The following is a 17,227-nucleotide window of genomic DNA, read 5'->3' as shown; positions in this document are numbered from 1 at the left end:
ACAGAATGTGTTTTTAGTTTATTGTCTCTCAGCTCCTTCAGCCTACAGATTAGTATTCAGCTGCTCATCTAAAAACATGTTGTACAGTAAAGACTGTCATTTATTCCTCAATTACAGTGAAGTTAAAATTTAATGTAGTGTGTGTGTGAGACATCACTTCCTCATTTTCACTGATCAGGTGCTGCACCGGCCTGCAGTTTAAATCTCTCACATTGTCCTTCTTTAACACACACACAGAGACAATGCACAAAAACTGGACTCAGCAGCTGGTCAGCAGAACACAATCAACAGCTTTGAAATATAGAACTGCTCAGTAAGCAGTGTGTGTGTGTGTGTGTGTGTGTGTGTGCATATTTGTACTTGTTCACCTCAGCACACACTCTCAGGCTGAGTGCTCTTTTCAACATGTAAAAATACAGTAACAATAATGAAACAAACACAACACCAGTTGACAGCAACAACTACACATTTATTACACAACTATACACTATAACAACTATTTCCATTGTAGTTATTATTAATAATACACACATATATTTAATAATAATAATTACAATGGAAATACATGCTTCATAATATTCATACAAATTATATATAATTTGTATGAATATTATGAAGCATGTAAAACAATACTATGTATAAAATAATATAAAATAACAAATTATTCTTAAGTGTTACATTTAATTTCTGCATTAATGAGTCACGTTTCAGCGTGTGTGCACACACACGGTATAGTGGTGGTGATGTATTGTCTGCGCCCCCTGGTGGAAAGATTGGGTGAAGCAGCCTCTCTACTGCAGCAGTGTGGATTATTATTATTATTATTATTATTATTATTATTATTATTATTATTATATTAATTATTTAAAAAATTGATTAATTTGTAGTTAATCTTAAATATAATAATAATATAGTGCTGTATCTCCTCATAGTGAAATTCTCTCTGTGCAACATCTTGATATTTTATTGGTGATAAACACTGCTACAGAACACACTCCTTTCCATGTCAAATCACACAATAATATCATTATAATAATCCAACAAGAAAAACACCTTTTAATGATCATTTATTGGCTCCACTCGCTGACAGGGGGCATGGCCTGTTACCTAAGTGAATAGAATATATAGAAAATATTTATGAAGTGTAATCAATATGTGTAACTAACATTTTGATATGTTAATAAAGTACAATCAATATTTATAACCAACATTTAGAATTATTACCTAAGCATAATCTAATAATCAATATTAGTTAACAAGTATAATCTATACGTATAATCAATATATAGAAGCATAATCTAAATGCATAGAACACTTTTTGATCAAGTTATATTCTGTGTATTGAGTTACATGAATTCTGTGTCTTACGCTACAGTAATAGTTTTTCTATTACTTATTACTTATTATATTACTATAAATTAGCATTAGACATTCGCTGAAAACTGCTTTTGTAAGTAAATAAACTTGAGGCCAGATACCATTCAATGAGTTAGGATAGGACCTCAGGAAGGGAGGTAGATATCAGCTAGGACAAGAGATAGAAACAGACAGAAGCTCATTGAGACATAAGAAGGGAGTGTTGATCAGAGAGAAACAAAAACAAAGACTCTATTTGAGTGAAACCTTTTTTTTTTCTTTCTTTTTTTTTTTAAAGAAACCTTATCCTCATAAAAACCTTTTCAAGAAAAACAACTAACTGCACATGCTCCACAAATTTAAGATAACATATAGACATGAATAATTAACTGTGGCGAAGAAGATTGGTCTGTTTTTAATGAGGAAATGTAAAACCCAGCCTAAGTACGCTGTGGAGATAGGTATAAAACGGTGTTTGTGTGTTCGCATAATTCAGACTTTCTGCAGACTGTCTCACTTTATTGTTTCAATAAAGTTTAATTACTTTTTGACACCTACTAACCCTCTGCCTCTGACATTTTTTGACTTAGGCTGGGAAGATTGTTTGCCTCGACAAACACCACCTGCTCACCTTAGTAAATCAGCCAGGTGACTAGAGCTATGTCTGAAATGGCGTACTACCCTACTACACAGCAGGAGAAAAGCAGTACACCAGAGGGGTCTGTGTGTCCGAATTCTCAGTAGGTGAGAGACAGTAGGTGAGAAATACCCGGACAGCATTCTGCTTCGGGCGAGAGTTTGCAGTGTGCAACCGATGGACACTACACGAGTCAAACATCCCATAATGTAACGGTACTGGTGCAGACGAGCTCAGAAAAAAATGGCGGTAGACAGCGTCGGCTTTTTTTTAGTATTAAATCTCGGTTAAACAGGACTTGTTTAACAATAACTGAACTGTTAACTTGTTGAAGGTTTAAACAAGAAAACAGTTCTCTCAGTGTTTAAAATCTTTTTTTGTGATCACCATCATGCCTTATCTCGGGTTCACACGCTACGATTTTGGCCAAGATTTGCTCGTCTGAGACAAATTTGGAGAATCCTAAAATTCCTATAATCCTAGGCGAAAATCTGTAGTCTTTGATGTCTAGTGTGACGTGTTCCCCGACAGACGATTAATGGCCGTTGTGATCAAATTTTCCTCAGATTAAATTCTGGCCTTGTGAGAAGATCTGTGCCTGCAGTGTGGCTTTTCCTCCTCCATACGAGTCTTCTCGCGTGCATCTGTTTTTCACATCTAGACGGTCATACAGTCTTGACATTAATGACAACTGAGATCCTACAGTGTGACACGGCTTACAGCAGGGATCGTGTTCATACAGTCTGATGTAGATCTTTTCTGGATGATTCAAATGTTTCAGCTTCACCAGAAGTAAGATGTTTGGAGAATCAGGAGACCAAGAGTCAGAGTATAGACAAACAGATGGTTTATTATACACACATTAACTCATTATTAATCCTGTGTCACTGGCTGAGATAGCGTGTCCTGCCAGTGCGATGCGCGTAGATACGATGACAATCGCTGAATGAGTAATTCAAACCTCGCAGCCTGAGAACAGAGTGTTCTGCGTTAATATAAATAAAGTTTGGAATGTGTTTCCCTTTTCATCAAAAGTATAAATCTGAGTAGAAGTATCCCAAATCTCAACTTCCCCATGATATATTTTAAGAATTTCCCACCCCTTCTACTAAGCGTATCAGTACATGTAAGCACAGAACCTGAATGATTAACATTCGTTCTGGTTAATGCTTCTGCACCAGTGTCAATAAATAAGCGGCATTCATGATCATTCACAGTGGTTTTCACATACACTCGGTTATCTTGCTGGTGTGTAATTGTCTGCAAAGAGACTCTCACAGCAGACATCTCTAAAAAGACTGAGGAGCAGAAGGAGAAGGAAACGAATCTGAATGCCAGGTGAGTTTCAAAATCGCAGCACCTTGTGTAAGTCAGATTTCGGAAGGGGGGCGCAAATTGTTTTTAAGAAAAAACACAGACAGGGCATCACTTGGGTTCTCGGTGTATTTTATTGCTTTTCAGATAGAATAAATGAAAACCCTGTGTTTTCTCTCCTGATTGTATTTTCTTTTTACTGGGGAGAGGCAGAGCTTAGCTGCCTTTTATCTTGCGGTCAGTGCAGACCAGTGTTGCCAATTTAGCAACTTTTCAGACCCCTTTAGCGACTTTGCCTAGCAACAAAACTAGCGAATTTTGTACAAACCTTAGCAACTTTCCAAAAATCACCAGTACTGTCCTGCAAGCGCGAGGTCTTGCTTTTCTCCAACACCATTAGGATCCTGAACACTCGCTGCATTACCAAAATAAACAACGCAACTCATTCGATCGAGAAACTTCGACTAAACTTCTTTTAAGTCGAGCTCACTTATTTTACCTAGCTTCACTAAAACTGATTCATCAAACATCCAACTGGTTCTTCGGAGAGGATGACCCACTCACTCACCCATGTTGACATGTTCTTGTCTCGAGACCACCAAGAACAGGATCAGATAGGGTCAGGTCAGATAGGTGATGTCATCAGCCCCTCCCCAGCCCCGCCACCCCCGCTCCGCCTAGTACCACCACCCCCCCTCCCCCCGGATTTGTGCAGCCTGTTAGTTTCATATACTTTCTGATGATGGAAAAGAAAGAAACACTTTCTCTGTAATTCGGTATAAATTAATTTGGTGGTTGTTGTTTAGTTCTACAGTCTGACAGCAGAGGAACTGACACTCTACACTTTTCCATGATTTAAGTGCGGAACATGGGCTGACCAATCAGATAAAAGGGGTGGTTCTAAGCTCCTCCCACTGTTCTCTGTTTCAAAGGAGTGTGAGTTTATTCTGCGCTTTACTGTAGGAACAGAGATTCAACCTGAGAGACAACAACACAGCAAACTGCACAGACTGTGAGATTACATTTATATTCACATTATATTTATATCAACACCTTTTACACACTTTGGTGTGTTTTAAACTATGTTTGGTGTGTGTGTGTAAAATGCTTTTTATTGGTGTGTAATGATTAGGTATAATGGTCTTTTATCTTCATGGGGTTAGTGTGAGAGTAATTTACAGACTGGACACCTGTACCTAATGGTTTCCACCAAACATTTAATGTGTTTTAATGGTTTACGGGCATCAGTCTGGAGTCTTTCAGGTTACAGATTTCTACAGATCTATATTCTCTCACTAAATGCAAATGCGAATGGAAATGATCCAGAATTTCAGGTTTTCTACATGGCAAAACCCCCAGTATAGTACAGTGTTGATGTTTATGGAGATAAAACTGAATAATATTCCACTAATTGAATGAATGAATTATGAATCTAGGAAACTATTACATTCTGGTTGGAAAATGTTTTTGGAAACCAGTAGACCAGTTCCCATTACACAGCTCCTGTGCAGCTCTGGAAAGTCTGGAAAAGTCCAAAATGTTTGGAAAAAGTTCTCAAAGTTATAAAGACTCAACATTTTCCATTTTCTCTTAATTAATGCAGCTTCACTAAAGCACACTTACTATTTTTAAGTTGTTTAATGTTGTAAAGTTTAAAAGATGGTCTGGAGATATCTGTATTTTTGTCCCATGTGTCCCGTTTCCTGAACACGACTTTATCAGCAGATCATTTTAATCCTGCGTTTCTTTGTTCTGATCACAGCGAGGATGCTGAAGGGAAAAGTGGCTGTAGTGAGTGGATCGGCTCAGGGTTTGGGAAAATCCTTCACACACATCCTGCTGGAGAACGGAGCTCAGGTGACCTGCAGATACGCTTATTTATATACACACAGCTTTATTTCACACTGGGCTAAATGCTCAGGGGTAAGTGTTCAGGGGTAAGTGCTCAGGGGTAAGTGCTCAGGGGTAAGTGCTCAGGGGTAAGGGCTCAGGGGTAAATGCTCAGGGGTAAGTGTTCAGGGGTAAATACTCAGGTGTATACTTGCAGGTGGCCATGTTGGATGTGAATGAGGTGCTGGGTCAGGAGCTGCAGGTCCAGTTGAATCAGCAGTACGGATCGGACCGGACACAGTTCTACAAAGCAGACGTGTCGTCAGATCAGCAGTTTACAGGTTTGATTGGACAGTGACCAAGTCTCCATGTTTATAATCAACTCTCTCTGAGGAAATCACCTGAAACAGTGAATGTTGTGTAAGCAAGTGTGTGTGTGTGTGTGTGTGTGTGCATGTCTGGTTGTGCATGTGTGTGTGTGTGTGCGTGTGTGTGTGTGTGTGTGTGTGCGTGCATGTGCGTGTGTGTGTGCGCATGTGTGCATGTCTGCTTGCGTGTGTGAGTGCGTGTGTGTGCATGTCTGCTTGTGTGTGTGTGTGTGTGTGTGTGGGCGTGAGAGTGTGTGTGTGGGCGTGAGAGTGAGTGTGTGTGCATGTGTGTGTGTCTCTCTGAGAGTGCATGTGTGTGCATGTCTGCTTGCGTGTGTGTGTGTGTGTATGTCTGCTTGTGTGTGTGTGTGTGTCTGTGAGAGTGCATGTGTGTGCATGTCTGCTTGCGTGTGTGTGTGTGTGTATGTCTGCTTGTGTGTGTGTGTGTGTGTGTGTGTGTGTGTGTGTAAAAACCCTACAGTGGTTTAATTTTGCTTGTCAGTACATGACTCACAATCTCGGTGTTAAAGGGGTTATATCATGCTTTTTAAACTTTAATTATGTTGTTTATTGGGTGTAATAAAATAAGTTAATGTGCTTTAATGTTCAAAAAAGGCATTATTTGTCAAATACTGTACATTATTGCAGTACCTCTATTCCCAGGCTGCCTGAAAGCTCCGATTTCTCCAAAGCCCCTCCTTCCGAAAAGCCCAGAGTGCTCTGATTGGTTCTGACTCACAAATGAGTCATAAATGTAACGGCCCTTGTTGTTATTTTGTAATTCTATCACCTTTCAGATACGATGTAAATTCAGACCCCTCTGGCGGGACTAACTACGCTGTACACAGCTACTGTACCTAGATACTTATGCAATATATCTTTGGAAAGCTAGGGTTTATTCTTGTGATTCGGTTGATTTAAACCATCTAAAGATACAAACACAACAACAGCTACAATCACCGTCTCTGTCAGACCACCAACATACAAACATACACTTACAACACTGAGGCAAAATTTACCTAGCAGGTTAGCAGAGGTCTACAACTGAGCCACAACACAAAAGTCCACATGTGAACAGTCAGTAGCAGAGACTTCATAAAATAATCACACACACTTACAGGTTCTGATTCAGAAGCACAAGATTGTCTGAGTAAAGTGGGATTCGCTCCAGTTTTCAGGAGTAGCCTTCGTGTGTAGCCTGCGTTGTTCTCGCCCAGGTTCAGGAAGCTGTCCTGCGTAAACTGCGCTGTGCACACGCAAACGTTCAGGTTGTACTGCTCAGGAACAGCGTTATAATCCACTGATTCAAGATTTCTTCTGTTTTCGAAAGGTTAAACAAAGAGGTTTTTGCTTTCGCATCGAAACACACAGTGTCGCCTGAATTCACTGAAGCCCCACCTTCTTTCTTCGCACCTGCCTTTGGGCTGAATTATGCTGATAGTGCACTCCGTGACATAGATGTGTTATGGAAGTAATATCTGGACTCTGAACAAGGCATTTCGGGTGGGTCTATAGCAGTGTCTCTGTTTTTATACATGCTCAAACACATTCATTACACTTGTACCATTTCACTCGTGCCATTACATTCGTACAGTACACTCGTACCATTACACTCATACAGTACACTCGTACCATTACACTCATACAGTACACTCGTACAGTACACCTGTACCATTACACTCGTACAGTACACTCGTACCATTACACTCGTACAGTACACTCGTACAGTACACTGCTAAACAGAAGGAGAGCATTAAAATCATGATATGACCGCTTTAAATTACAGTCTGATCACAGGTCAGAGCTTCAGTCTTATATTCCTACAGACAGACAGACAGACAGATAGACACAGACAGACAGACAGGCAGACAGTGTCTGCAGGGAAATAACACATACTGTACAGACACCTGTATATAAAGGCTGCACAGTTGAAAGCTAGGTGAAAGTTTGTGCACCCCCTCAGGACTGAATGAAGACAGGTGAGTTTTATAGGAAGCAGATATTTGTTTGTTGTCATGTCCTTCTTTACCTCTAAATATCTCTAAACTCTTTTACAGTCTCTGAACAGATTTTGAATCATTTTGTGTACATTTATAACTATTTGTAATATTTGTTATAAATAAGTTGTAAAAGAGAGAAAGTTTTCCATCCAGGAACCAGGGAGGATGCAAATGTGTGCACGCAACTGTCAAGAGTCATTATTATCTGTCTAGTTGTGTGCTTCTGTCCTGTACTACATTGTCTGAATTTGTGTGTGTGTGTGTTTGTGTATACAGCCTCTGATGAGGTCACTCTGTGTTGTGTAATTGCAATCAGTATTATTTAGCTTGTACATATCATATTTACACACACACACACACACACACACACACACACCTGGCTCAGCAGAAATAAATATTTATGTGGAATGGAGATGAAACTCCACATGCAAATTATTAGCCTCATCCTCCTACGCAACCGTTACTAACAATGAAAGAAGAAACTGTTCCTGCAAACCTCCACTTTACTTCTGAAAAAACAACATGTTCTTAACAACATCATCATCAGGTACTGAGTCAAACATTAAACCCTCAGTTTCGGCTATGAGACAGCAGGGCTACACACACTGCAGTCAGCAGTGATGAGCCATCCAATCAGATCCTCATAACGCAGTCAGGATTCTCCATGTACAGTCCTGTCTCACACACTGCTGGACCTCTACCTCCACAGCTCTTCTTAGAACATTAGGAGAACATGGAGGCACAGAGCTCTCGCTACACAGAGGACAAAGCAAAAAAACATGCATACAACAGGAAGAGAAACTAAAAATAGAAAGAAGAGGAAATGAAGAAACAATGCAAAAGTCTAGATATTTGCAGCACTGGAGCTGAAACTCTGAACACTCAACTCAGTTTCAACCGTTACCTGGGTGTGACTGGAATGCCAAAAAAGTTGGGTGGGGCTTGGGATTAGTCATCAGCAACTATAGAACTGGTAACAATTAGATGTAAATCAGAATCAGAACCAGAAAAAGCTTTATTTTAAGTCTGCTCAAACACACAAGGAATTTTGTAACTTGGTAAGTGGAACTTCAGGTGGGCGTGGCCTTTCTCCCAAAATTCACTTATTTCATAACTCCATTTGTCAGCTACTGTATCAGAGAACAAAAAAACACCATACTGCTACAGAACTCCAGCTCGGGTTCTGCTCAAAATACACACACTGAGGCACCAAATTGGGGTGAAAATGGGAGGAAAAAACTCCAATACATAAATAAATAAATAATACAAATGAAAATAATAGTACTAAATCAATGTGTGAATATATTGTACTCTCATGAAGTGAAGAGAATGAAATCAGGATCTGGATTTGGTTTTTATTTAGAGTTTTAATCCTGAGGTGATCTTCTACCATGCGTAAACACATGCAGCTTTTTTTAGAGAGAGTGAGACAGGTTACAGCTGTCTGTCTGCTCTGTGTTTATTACAGATGTGTTCCAGAAGATTCTCAGCAAATTCGGTCGCATTGACATTTTCTGTAACAACGCAGGAATCGTTGATGAGGAAAACTGGGAGAAAACCGTCTCCATAAACCTGGTAAGACCCCATACAGACCTGTACTCTCTCTATTTCTGCAGTGAGCGCAGCTGAGGAACACCTGATGTTCTCCCCACTCAAAGATCTCCAAGATAAAACAAAGGAAACTTGAGTAAACACAAAGTACAGTGTTAAATGATAATGATAATGTTATTTATTGAAGCAAAAAAGTTATCCAGTACCAACTGGGCCTGTGTGAAAATGTATTTGCCCCCATAGTTACTAATTCCCCAGATCTATGAAAATGCAGTGATAATGGGGTTCAGCTGGACTAGATTCAGCCAGGCCTGATTACTGCAAACCCTGTTCAATCACATCTACACTTAAATAGAACTTTTTCAACAGCATGAAGTTGGTTAAAAGGTCTTACCCAGTAACACACTATGACAAAGCTGAAAGAAATGCCAGAAATGATGAGGGAGAAGGTGATTGAAATACATCAGTCTGGGAAGGGTTACAAAGCTATTTCAAATGCTCTGGGACTCCAAAGAACCACAGCGAGAGCCGTCATCTCCAAATAGAAAAACTCGACACAGTACTGAACCTTCCCAGAAGTGTTCAACCTTCCAAAATTCCTCCAAGAACACAGCGACAACTCAACCAGGAAGACATAAAAGAGCCAAGGACAACATCAAAGGACCTACAGGCCTCTCTTGCACCAATAATTAATTATTTCTGAAATTATTTTAAAAAAGAATAAATAAAAACTGCATTGTGTGTTTACTCAGGTCGCTTTTGTTTTATGTTGTATTTCGTTTGAAGATCTAAAATTATTTAGTACGAGATACACACGAACAAAAACATAAGAAACCACCTAAGTCTAAAACACTGATCGGAGATTCATGAAATAAAGTGATATGAGAAATGTTTTATAAATTTTTTTTAGAAATCGTGTCACACTGATGTAATGTTTGGGTGTGTGTGTGTGTGTGTGTATTAAACAGTCAGGAGTGGTGAGAGGAACGTATTTGGCTCTGGATCACATGAAGAAGCAGAACGGTGGAAATGGAGGCATTATTATAAACGTAGCATCGCGGGCAGGTGTGAAATGGAAGGAAGTGAATCAAACATGCTGTGTGTCTGTGTGTTTGTGTGTGTGTGTGTGTGTGTGTGTGAAACTAATTCTATGATTTCTGTTTTTTGTTTTGATATAACAGGTATAAGATGGTGACTGACTTCACAGATTGTCTGACAAAACTCTGTACAGTGTCCTGGTGTGGTTAACACTGTGTGTGTGTGTGTGTGTGTGTGTGTGTGTTTCAGGTCTTGGTCCGCTCCCATCAGCTCCAATTTACACAGCGACCAAGTACGGTGTGGTGGGATTCACCCGCGCTGTCTCTGTACGTCCTGGTATATACTTCCTCTGTGAATACACACCTCCCAAACACTTCAACTACACAGCTAGCTAGATTAGCTAACTCGCTAATTAGTGTTAGCTAACTCACTAATTAGCGTTAGCTCCCCGGATGTTAGCTCACAATCACTAAACAATGAAATAATTTTATTTTCATCAAAAATGTGAATGTTTGTAAAGTTTTATTACAGTTGAGTCTACATAACACGTGAATATTTTATCTGCTCATGAGGTGACAATGAAACACACACACACACACACACACACACACACACACACAGTAGGATGAAACACTGCTCTAAACACCACAGATGAACAGCAGAGGTGTCTGTGTTTAATTTTAAAGCAGAAACACAGATAAAGTGTAAGGATTGCGTTACAGGTCTCTGACTGTTGGTGTGAGTTTATTAAGTGTTTGTTGACACTGAACTGAGCGAGAGGTGTAAAGTCTGAGGCGAGAGGTGTTCAGTGTCAGTGCCAAGTCATTCACACACAAACCAAATCATTTATTATGCTGGAAAACTTATGGTGTGGAATCGACTCCCGTGATTCTTAACACAGAATCAAAGTCTGAAATCTTATTCGTATTTTAGAAAGTGAAGTGTGTTTATATATATACTGTGTGTGTGTGTGTGTATGTATATGTATTATATATATATAAATATATATATATATATATATATATATATATATATATATATATATATATATATATAGTATCTCACAAAAGTGAGTACACCCCTCACATTTTTGTAAATATTTGATTATATCTTTTCATGTGACAACACTGAAGAACTGACACTTTGCTACAATGTAAAGTAGTGAGTGTACAGCTTGTGTAACAGTGTAAATTTGCTGTCCCCTCAAAATAACTCAACACACAGCCAGTAATGTCTAAACCGCTGGCAACAAAAATGAGTACACTCCTAAGTGAAAATGTCCAAATTGAGCCCAAAGTGTCAATATTTTGTGTGGCCACCATTATTTTCCAGCACTGCCTTAACCCTCTTGGGCATGGAGTTCACCAGAGCTTCACAGGTTGCCACTGGAGTCCTCTTCCACTCCTCCATGACGACATCACGGAGCTGGTGGATGTTAGAGACCTTGTGCTCCTCCACCTTCCATTTGAGGATGCCCCACAGATGCTCAATAGGTTTTAGGTCTGGAGACATGCTTGGCCAGTCCATCATCTTCACCCTCAGCTTCTTTAGCAAGGCAGTGGTCATCTTGGAGGTGTGTTTGGGGTCGTTATCATGCTGGAATACTGCCCTGGGGCCAAGTCTCCGAAGGGAGGGGATCATGCTCTGCTTCAGTATGTCACAGTACATGTTGGCATTCATGGTTCCATGACACTCCCACCACCAGTGAGTAAAAGTGAGTACACCCCTAAGTGAAAATGTCCAAATTGGGCCCAATTAGCCATTTTCCCTCCCTGGTGTCATGTGACTTGTTAGTGTTACAAGGTCTCAGGTGTGAATGGGGAGCAGGTGTGTTAAATTTGGTGTCATCGCTCTCACACTCCCTCATACTGGTCCCTGGATGTTCAACATGGCACCTCATGGCAAAGAACTCTCTGAGGATCTGAAAAAAAGAATTGTTGCTCTATATAAAGATGGCCTAGGCTATATGAAGATTGCCAAGACCCTGACACTGAGCTGCAGCACGGTGGCCAAGACCATACAGCTGTTTAACAGGACAGGTTCCACTCAGAACAGGCCTTGCCATGGTCGACCAAAGAAGTTGAGTGCACATGCTCAGCGTCATATCCAGATGTTGTCTTTGGGAAATAGACGTATGAGTGCTACCAGCATTGCTGCAGAGGTTGAAGGGGTGGGGGGTTGGCCTGTCAGTGCTCAGACCATATGCCGCACACTGCATCAAATTGGTCTGCATGGCTGTCATTCCAGAAGGAAGCCTCTTCTAAAGATGATGCACAAGAAAGCCCACAAACAGTTTGCAAGACAAGCAGACTAAGGAAATGGATTACTGGAACCATGTCCTGTGGTCTGATGAGACCAAGATAAACTTATTTGGTTCAGATGGTGTCAAGCGTGTGTGGCGGCAACCAGGTGAGGAGTACAAAGACAAGTGTGTCTTGCCTACAGTCAAGCATGGTGGTGGGAGTGTCATGGTCTGGGGCTGCATGAGTGCTGCCGGCACTGGGGAGCTACAGTTCATTGAGGGAACCATGAATGCCAACATGTACTGTGACATACTGAAGCAGAGCATGATCCCCTCCCTTCGGAGACTTGGCCCCAGGGCAGTATTCCAGCATGATAACGACCTCAAACACACCTCCAAGATGACCACTGCCTTGCTAAAGGAGCTGAGGGTGAAGGTGATGGACTGGCTAAGCATGTCTCCAGACCTAAACCCTATTGAGCATCTGTGGGGCATCCTCAAATGGAAGGTGGAGGAGCACAAGGTCTCTAACATCCACCAGCTCTGTGATGTCGTCATGGAGGAGTGGAAGAGGACTCCAGTGGCAACCTGTGAAGCTCTGGTGAACTCCATGCCCAAGAGGGTTAAGGCAGTGCTGGAAAATAATGGTGGCCACACAAAATATTGACACTTTTGGCCCAATTTGGACATTTTCACTTAGGGGTGTACTCACTTTTGTTGCCAGTGGTTTAGATATTAATGGCTGTGTGTTGAGTTATTTTGAGGGGACAGCAAATTTACACTGTTACACAAGCTGTACACTCACTACTTTACATAGTAGCAAAGTGTCATTTCTTCAGTGTTGTCACATGAAAAGATATAAAATATTTACAAAAATGTGAGGGGTGTACTCACTTTTGTGAGATACTGTATATATACACGTGTGTGTGTGTGTGTGTGTGTGTGTGTGTGTACAGATGGCGTCTCAGGTCTCAGGTTATGGTGTGAGGATTAACGCTCTGTGTCCGAGTTTCGTCAGAACGGCGCTGATCGACTCGTTTGACCAAGAAGAAAAAACAGGACAATTTCACAGTCTGGTTTCTCTCACACGGAGTCTGATGGACAAATTCCCCATGATAGAGTGAGTCTCTCTCTCTGTTTCTCTGTCTGTCTCTATCTCTCTCTGTCTGTCTCTCTGGTGCACGCTGGGCGTCTGTGGGTGAGAGTGGCGTGTAGAGTGTGGTGTGAGAGCAAATGAGCTTTTTCTAGTGCATCAGTTGATCGAAGACGGAATAAATGTAAGTGGAGAGGTTTATTCCGTCACAACAATAAAAGTTATGGTTTTGAACATTCCTCTGTACATCCCTAATGAGGATATCGAGCGGGAGTTGTCTCGCTTTGGTAAAATAGTGAATAGTGTGAGAATGGTACCGCTAAACTTTAAAAACCCCCCGCTGAAGCACGTCGTCTCTTTCAGACAGCATAGGGGGTTCAGTAGGGGAAGGGGGGGTCTGACAGCATGGGGGGTTCAGTAGGGGAAGGGGGGGGGTCAGACAGCATGGGGGGGGTTCAGTAGGGGAAGGGGGGGTCAGACAGCATGGGGGGTTCAGTAGGGGAAGGGGGGATCAGACATCATGGGGGTTCAGTAGGGGAAGGGGTGTCAGACAGCATGGGGGGTTCAGTAGGGGAAGGGGGGTCAGACAGCATGGGGGGTTCAGTAGGGGAAGGGGGGTCAGACAGCATGTGAGGTGCAGCGGGGGAAGGGGGGGGTCAGATATTAATGGGGAATCAGTAAGGTCTCAAGCAGAGCAGGAGGAGGAAGTGGAAGAAGACATCTCAGACATTAGTGTGTTGCGGTTGGGGGGAGATCAACAGCTCTACACTTTAACTGAAATGACAGATTTTCTGGATGAGTTTTTTTGGCAGATTAGTTGAGGTCAAGGAATTTTTTCCAAATGTTGAAAAATTTATCGTATCAGCAGTAAAGATACAACGAACAGTGAGTTATGAGGAGCTAGATCAAAAGAAGAGATACCGCTTAAAAAAACACCAAGCTAGGTTTCGTAAGTCCTTGACCAGAAGAAAGTGCAAATGAAGACGTCACACTGGGTGTTTTCCTCTTTTTGCACTGCTGTCCTTACTTGTTTCTCCCTTTTCTCTTTAGTCCCTCCAATGGGGAAGTTAAAAATAGGCTCCTTAAACATCAGTGGTGTCAGGGATAGGAACAAAAGAGCAGCAGTAGGAGAACTGATAAAACTAAACAACGTGGATGTAATTTTCTTACAGGAGACTCACAGTAACCAGGACAATGAAACTGAGTGGGCAGTGTGGTGAGAAGGGAGAATTTTCCAGAGCCATGGAACCAATGCCGGTGCAGGAGTAGAAATACTTTTTAACAAAACATTAGGGGGAACCAACACATGAATAATGGAGCTGGAGCAGGGTAGGGTCTTAATGTTGCAGGCAGAAATACAGTGCATCCAGAAAGTATTCACAGCGCTTCACTTTTTTCACATTTTGTTATGTTACAGCCTTATTCCAAAATGGATTAAATTCATTAATTTCCTCAAAATTCTACAAACAGTACCCCATAATGACAACGTGAAAGAAGTTTGTTTGAAATCTTTGCAAATTTATTAAAAATAAAAAACAAAAAAGCACATGTACATAAATATTCACAGCCTTTGCCATGACACTCAAAATTGAGCTCAGGTGCATCTTGTTTCCACTGATCATCCTTGAGATGTTTCTACAACTTGATTGGAGTCCACCTGTGGTAAATTCAGTTGATTAGACATGACTTGGAAAGGCACACACCTGTCTATATAAGGTCCCACAGTTAACAATGCATGTCAGAGCACAAACCAAGCCATGAAGTCCAAGGAATTGTCTGTAGACTTCTGAGACAGGATTGTATCGAGGCACAGATCTGGGGAAGGGTACAGAAAAATTTCTGCAGCATTGAAGGTCCCAATGAGCACAGTGGCCTCCATCATCCGTAAATGGAAGAAGTTTGGAACCAGCAGGACTCTTCCTAGAGCTGGCCGCCTAGCCAAACTGAGCGATCAGGGGAGAAGGGCCTTAGTCAGGGAGGTGACCAAAAACCCGATGGTCACTCTGACAGAGCTCCAGCGTGTCTCTGTGGACAGAGTAGAACCTTCCAGAAGAACAACCATCTCTACAGAACTACACCAATCAGGCCTGTATGGTAGAGTGGCCAGACGGAAAACTGGTCTGATGAAACAAAGATTGAACTCTTTGGCCTGAATGGCATGTGTCATGACTGGAGGAAGGCAGGCACCACTCATCACCTGGCCAATACCATCCCTACAGTGAAGCATGGTGGTGGCATCATCATGCTGTGGGGATGTTTTTCAGCAGCAGGAACTGGGAGACTAGTCAGGATCGAGGGAAAGATGAATGCAGCAATGTACAGAGACATCCTTCATGAAAACCTGCTCCAGAGTGCTCTGGACCTCAGACTGGGGTGAAGGCTCATCTTCCAACAGGACAATGACCCTAAGCACACAGCCAAGATAACAGAGGAATGGCTACAGGACAACTCTGTGAATGTCCCTGAGTGGCCCAGCCAGAGCCCAGACTTGAACCCGATTGATCATCTCTGGAGAGATCTGAAAATGGCTGTGCACTGATGCTTCCCATCCAACCTGATGGAGCTTGAGAGGTCCTGCAAAGAAGAATGGGAGAAACTGCCCAAAAATAGGTGTGCCAAGCTTGTAGCATCATACTGAAAAAGACTTGAGGCTGTAATTGGTGCCAAAGGTGCTTCAACAAAATATTGAGCAAAGGCTGTAAATACTTATGTACATGTGCTTTTTGTGTTTTTTATTTTTAATAAATTTGCAAAGATTTCAAACAAACTTTTTTCACGTTGTCATTATGGGGTATTGTTTGTAGAATTTTGAGGAAAATAATGAATTTAATCCATTTTGGAATAAGGCTGTAACATAACAAAATGTGAAAAAAGCGGTGTGAATACTTTCCGGATGCACTGTAAAGAGAGTTAATTTTCATAAATGTTTATGCCACCAACAATGGTAGTGAGAGAGTACAGCTATTCCATAAACTAAAACATGCCCTACAACAAAGTGGCAGTAAAACTTTAGTGATATTGGGAGGGGACTGGAACTGCACCCTAGACTTTACCCTAGACAGGAACGGGGAGGAACCACACCTACAGTCTGCACTTGAGGGTCTTATCAGTCAGTGTGGCTTGGTTGACGTGTGGAGGGAGCGAAACCAGGGAATAAAACAATACACATGGGTCAAAGTTACTGACACAAAGATCTATGCAGACTGGACAGGTTTTACCAAAACAAATAGAAACAGATTCTATAAAGCAGTCATGAGCCACAAACAAGCACAGATCATACTGGCACTTTAACACAAAACTGCTTCAGGATGAGGGATTCTGTGGAAAATTCAAGGTTTTTTGGGATGAGAGGAGAAAAACAAAAGAAGATTTGAACAGTTTGGTTTCCTGGTGAGAGGAAAACACAAAACACAACAGAGACAATACAAATACAAGCTCAAGAAATTGATTCAGAAATAACTTTAATAAAGAAAATGATCCAAACATGAGCAGTTTACTGGAAGGAAGGAGAAAGTTTTTTAGTTCCTCTCTCTCGCTCTCTCTCATTCTCTCTCTCTTGCTCGCTCTCTCTCATTCTCTCTCGCTCGCTCTCTCTCATTCTCTCTCGCACACTCTCTCTCTCACTCTCGCTCGCTCTCACTCTCGCTTGCTCTCTCTCTCTCTCACTCTCGCTTGCTCTCTCTCTCACTCTCGCTTGCTCTCTCTTTCGCTCTCTCTCAATCTCTCTCTCTCTCACTCTTGCTTGCTCTCTCTCGCTCACTCTCTGTCTCTCTCTGTCTCACACACACATGGATACAG

General features: G+C 41.5%; 1 protein-coding gene across 3 annotated transcripts in view; it reads left to right on the top strand.

Annotated features, from left to right (window-relative positions):
• The first annotated feature begins 3,203 nt into the window (after positions 1-3,203).
• The window catches only part of zgc:56585 (uncharacterized protein LOC393297 homolog), a 15,654-nt gene continuing 1,630 nt past the window's right edge, over positions 3,204-17,227 (top strand). The window contains exons 1-7 of one of the 3 annotated variants that reach the window (XM_053649110.1): positions 3,204-3,331; positions 5,070-5,164; positions 5,355-5,478; positions 8,974-9,080; positions 10,025-10,121; positions 10,344-10,420; positions 13,293-13,456. In XM_053649110.1, the coding sequence (XP_053505085.1) occupies positions 3,325-3,331; positions 5,070-5,164; positions 5,355-5,478; positions 8,974-9,080; positions 10,025-10,121; positions 10,344-10,420; positions 13,293-13,456 (671 nt within the window). In that variant the 5' untranslated portion in view covers positions 3,204-3,324. Of the gene's footprint in view, positions 3,332-4,228; positions 4,320-5,069; positions 5,165-5,354; positions 5,479-8,973; positions 9,081-10,024; positions 10,122-10,343; positions 10,421-13,292; positions 13,457-17,227 lie in introns of those variants that run through there. The other 2 variants (XM_053649107.1, XM_053649109.1) reach the window with 2 other exon arrangements.

This window comes from Ictalurus furcatus, chromosome 18 (genome assembly GCF_023375685.1).
Source record: "Ictalurus furcatus strain D&B chromosome 18, Billie_1.0, whole genome shotgun sequence".
Lineage (NCBI taxonomy): Eukaryota > Metazoa > Chordata > Actinopteri > Siluriformes > Ictaluridae > Ictalurus > Ictalurus furcatus.
The sequence above is the reverse complement of the archived record's forward strand: the minus strand, read 5'-3'. Positions and strand labels throughout refer to the sequence as shown.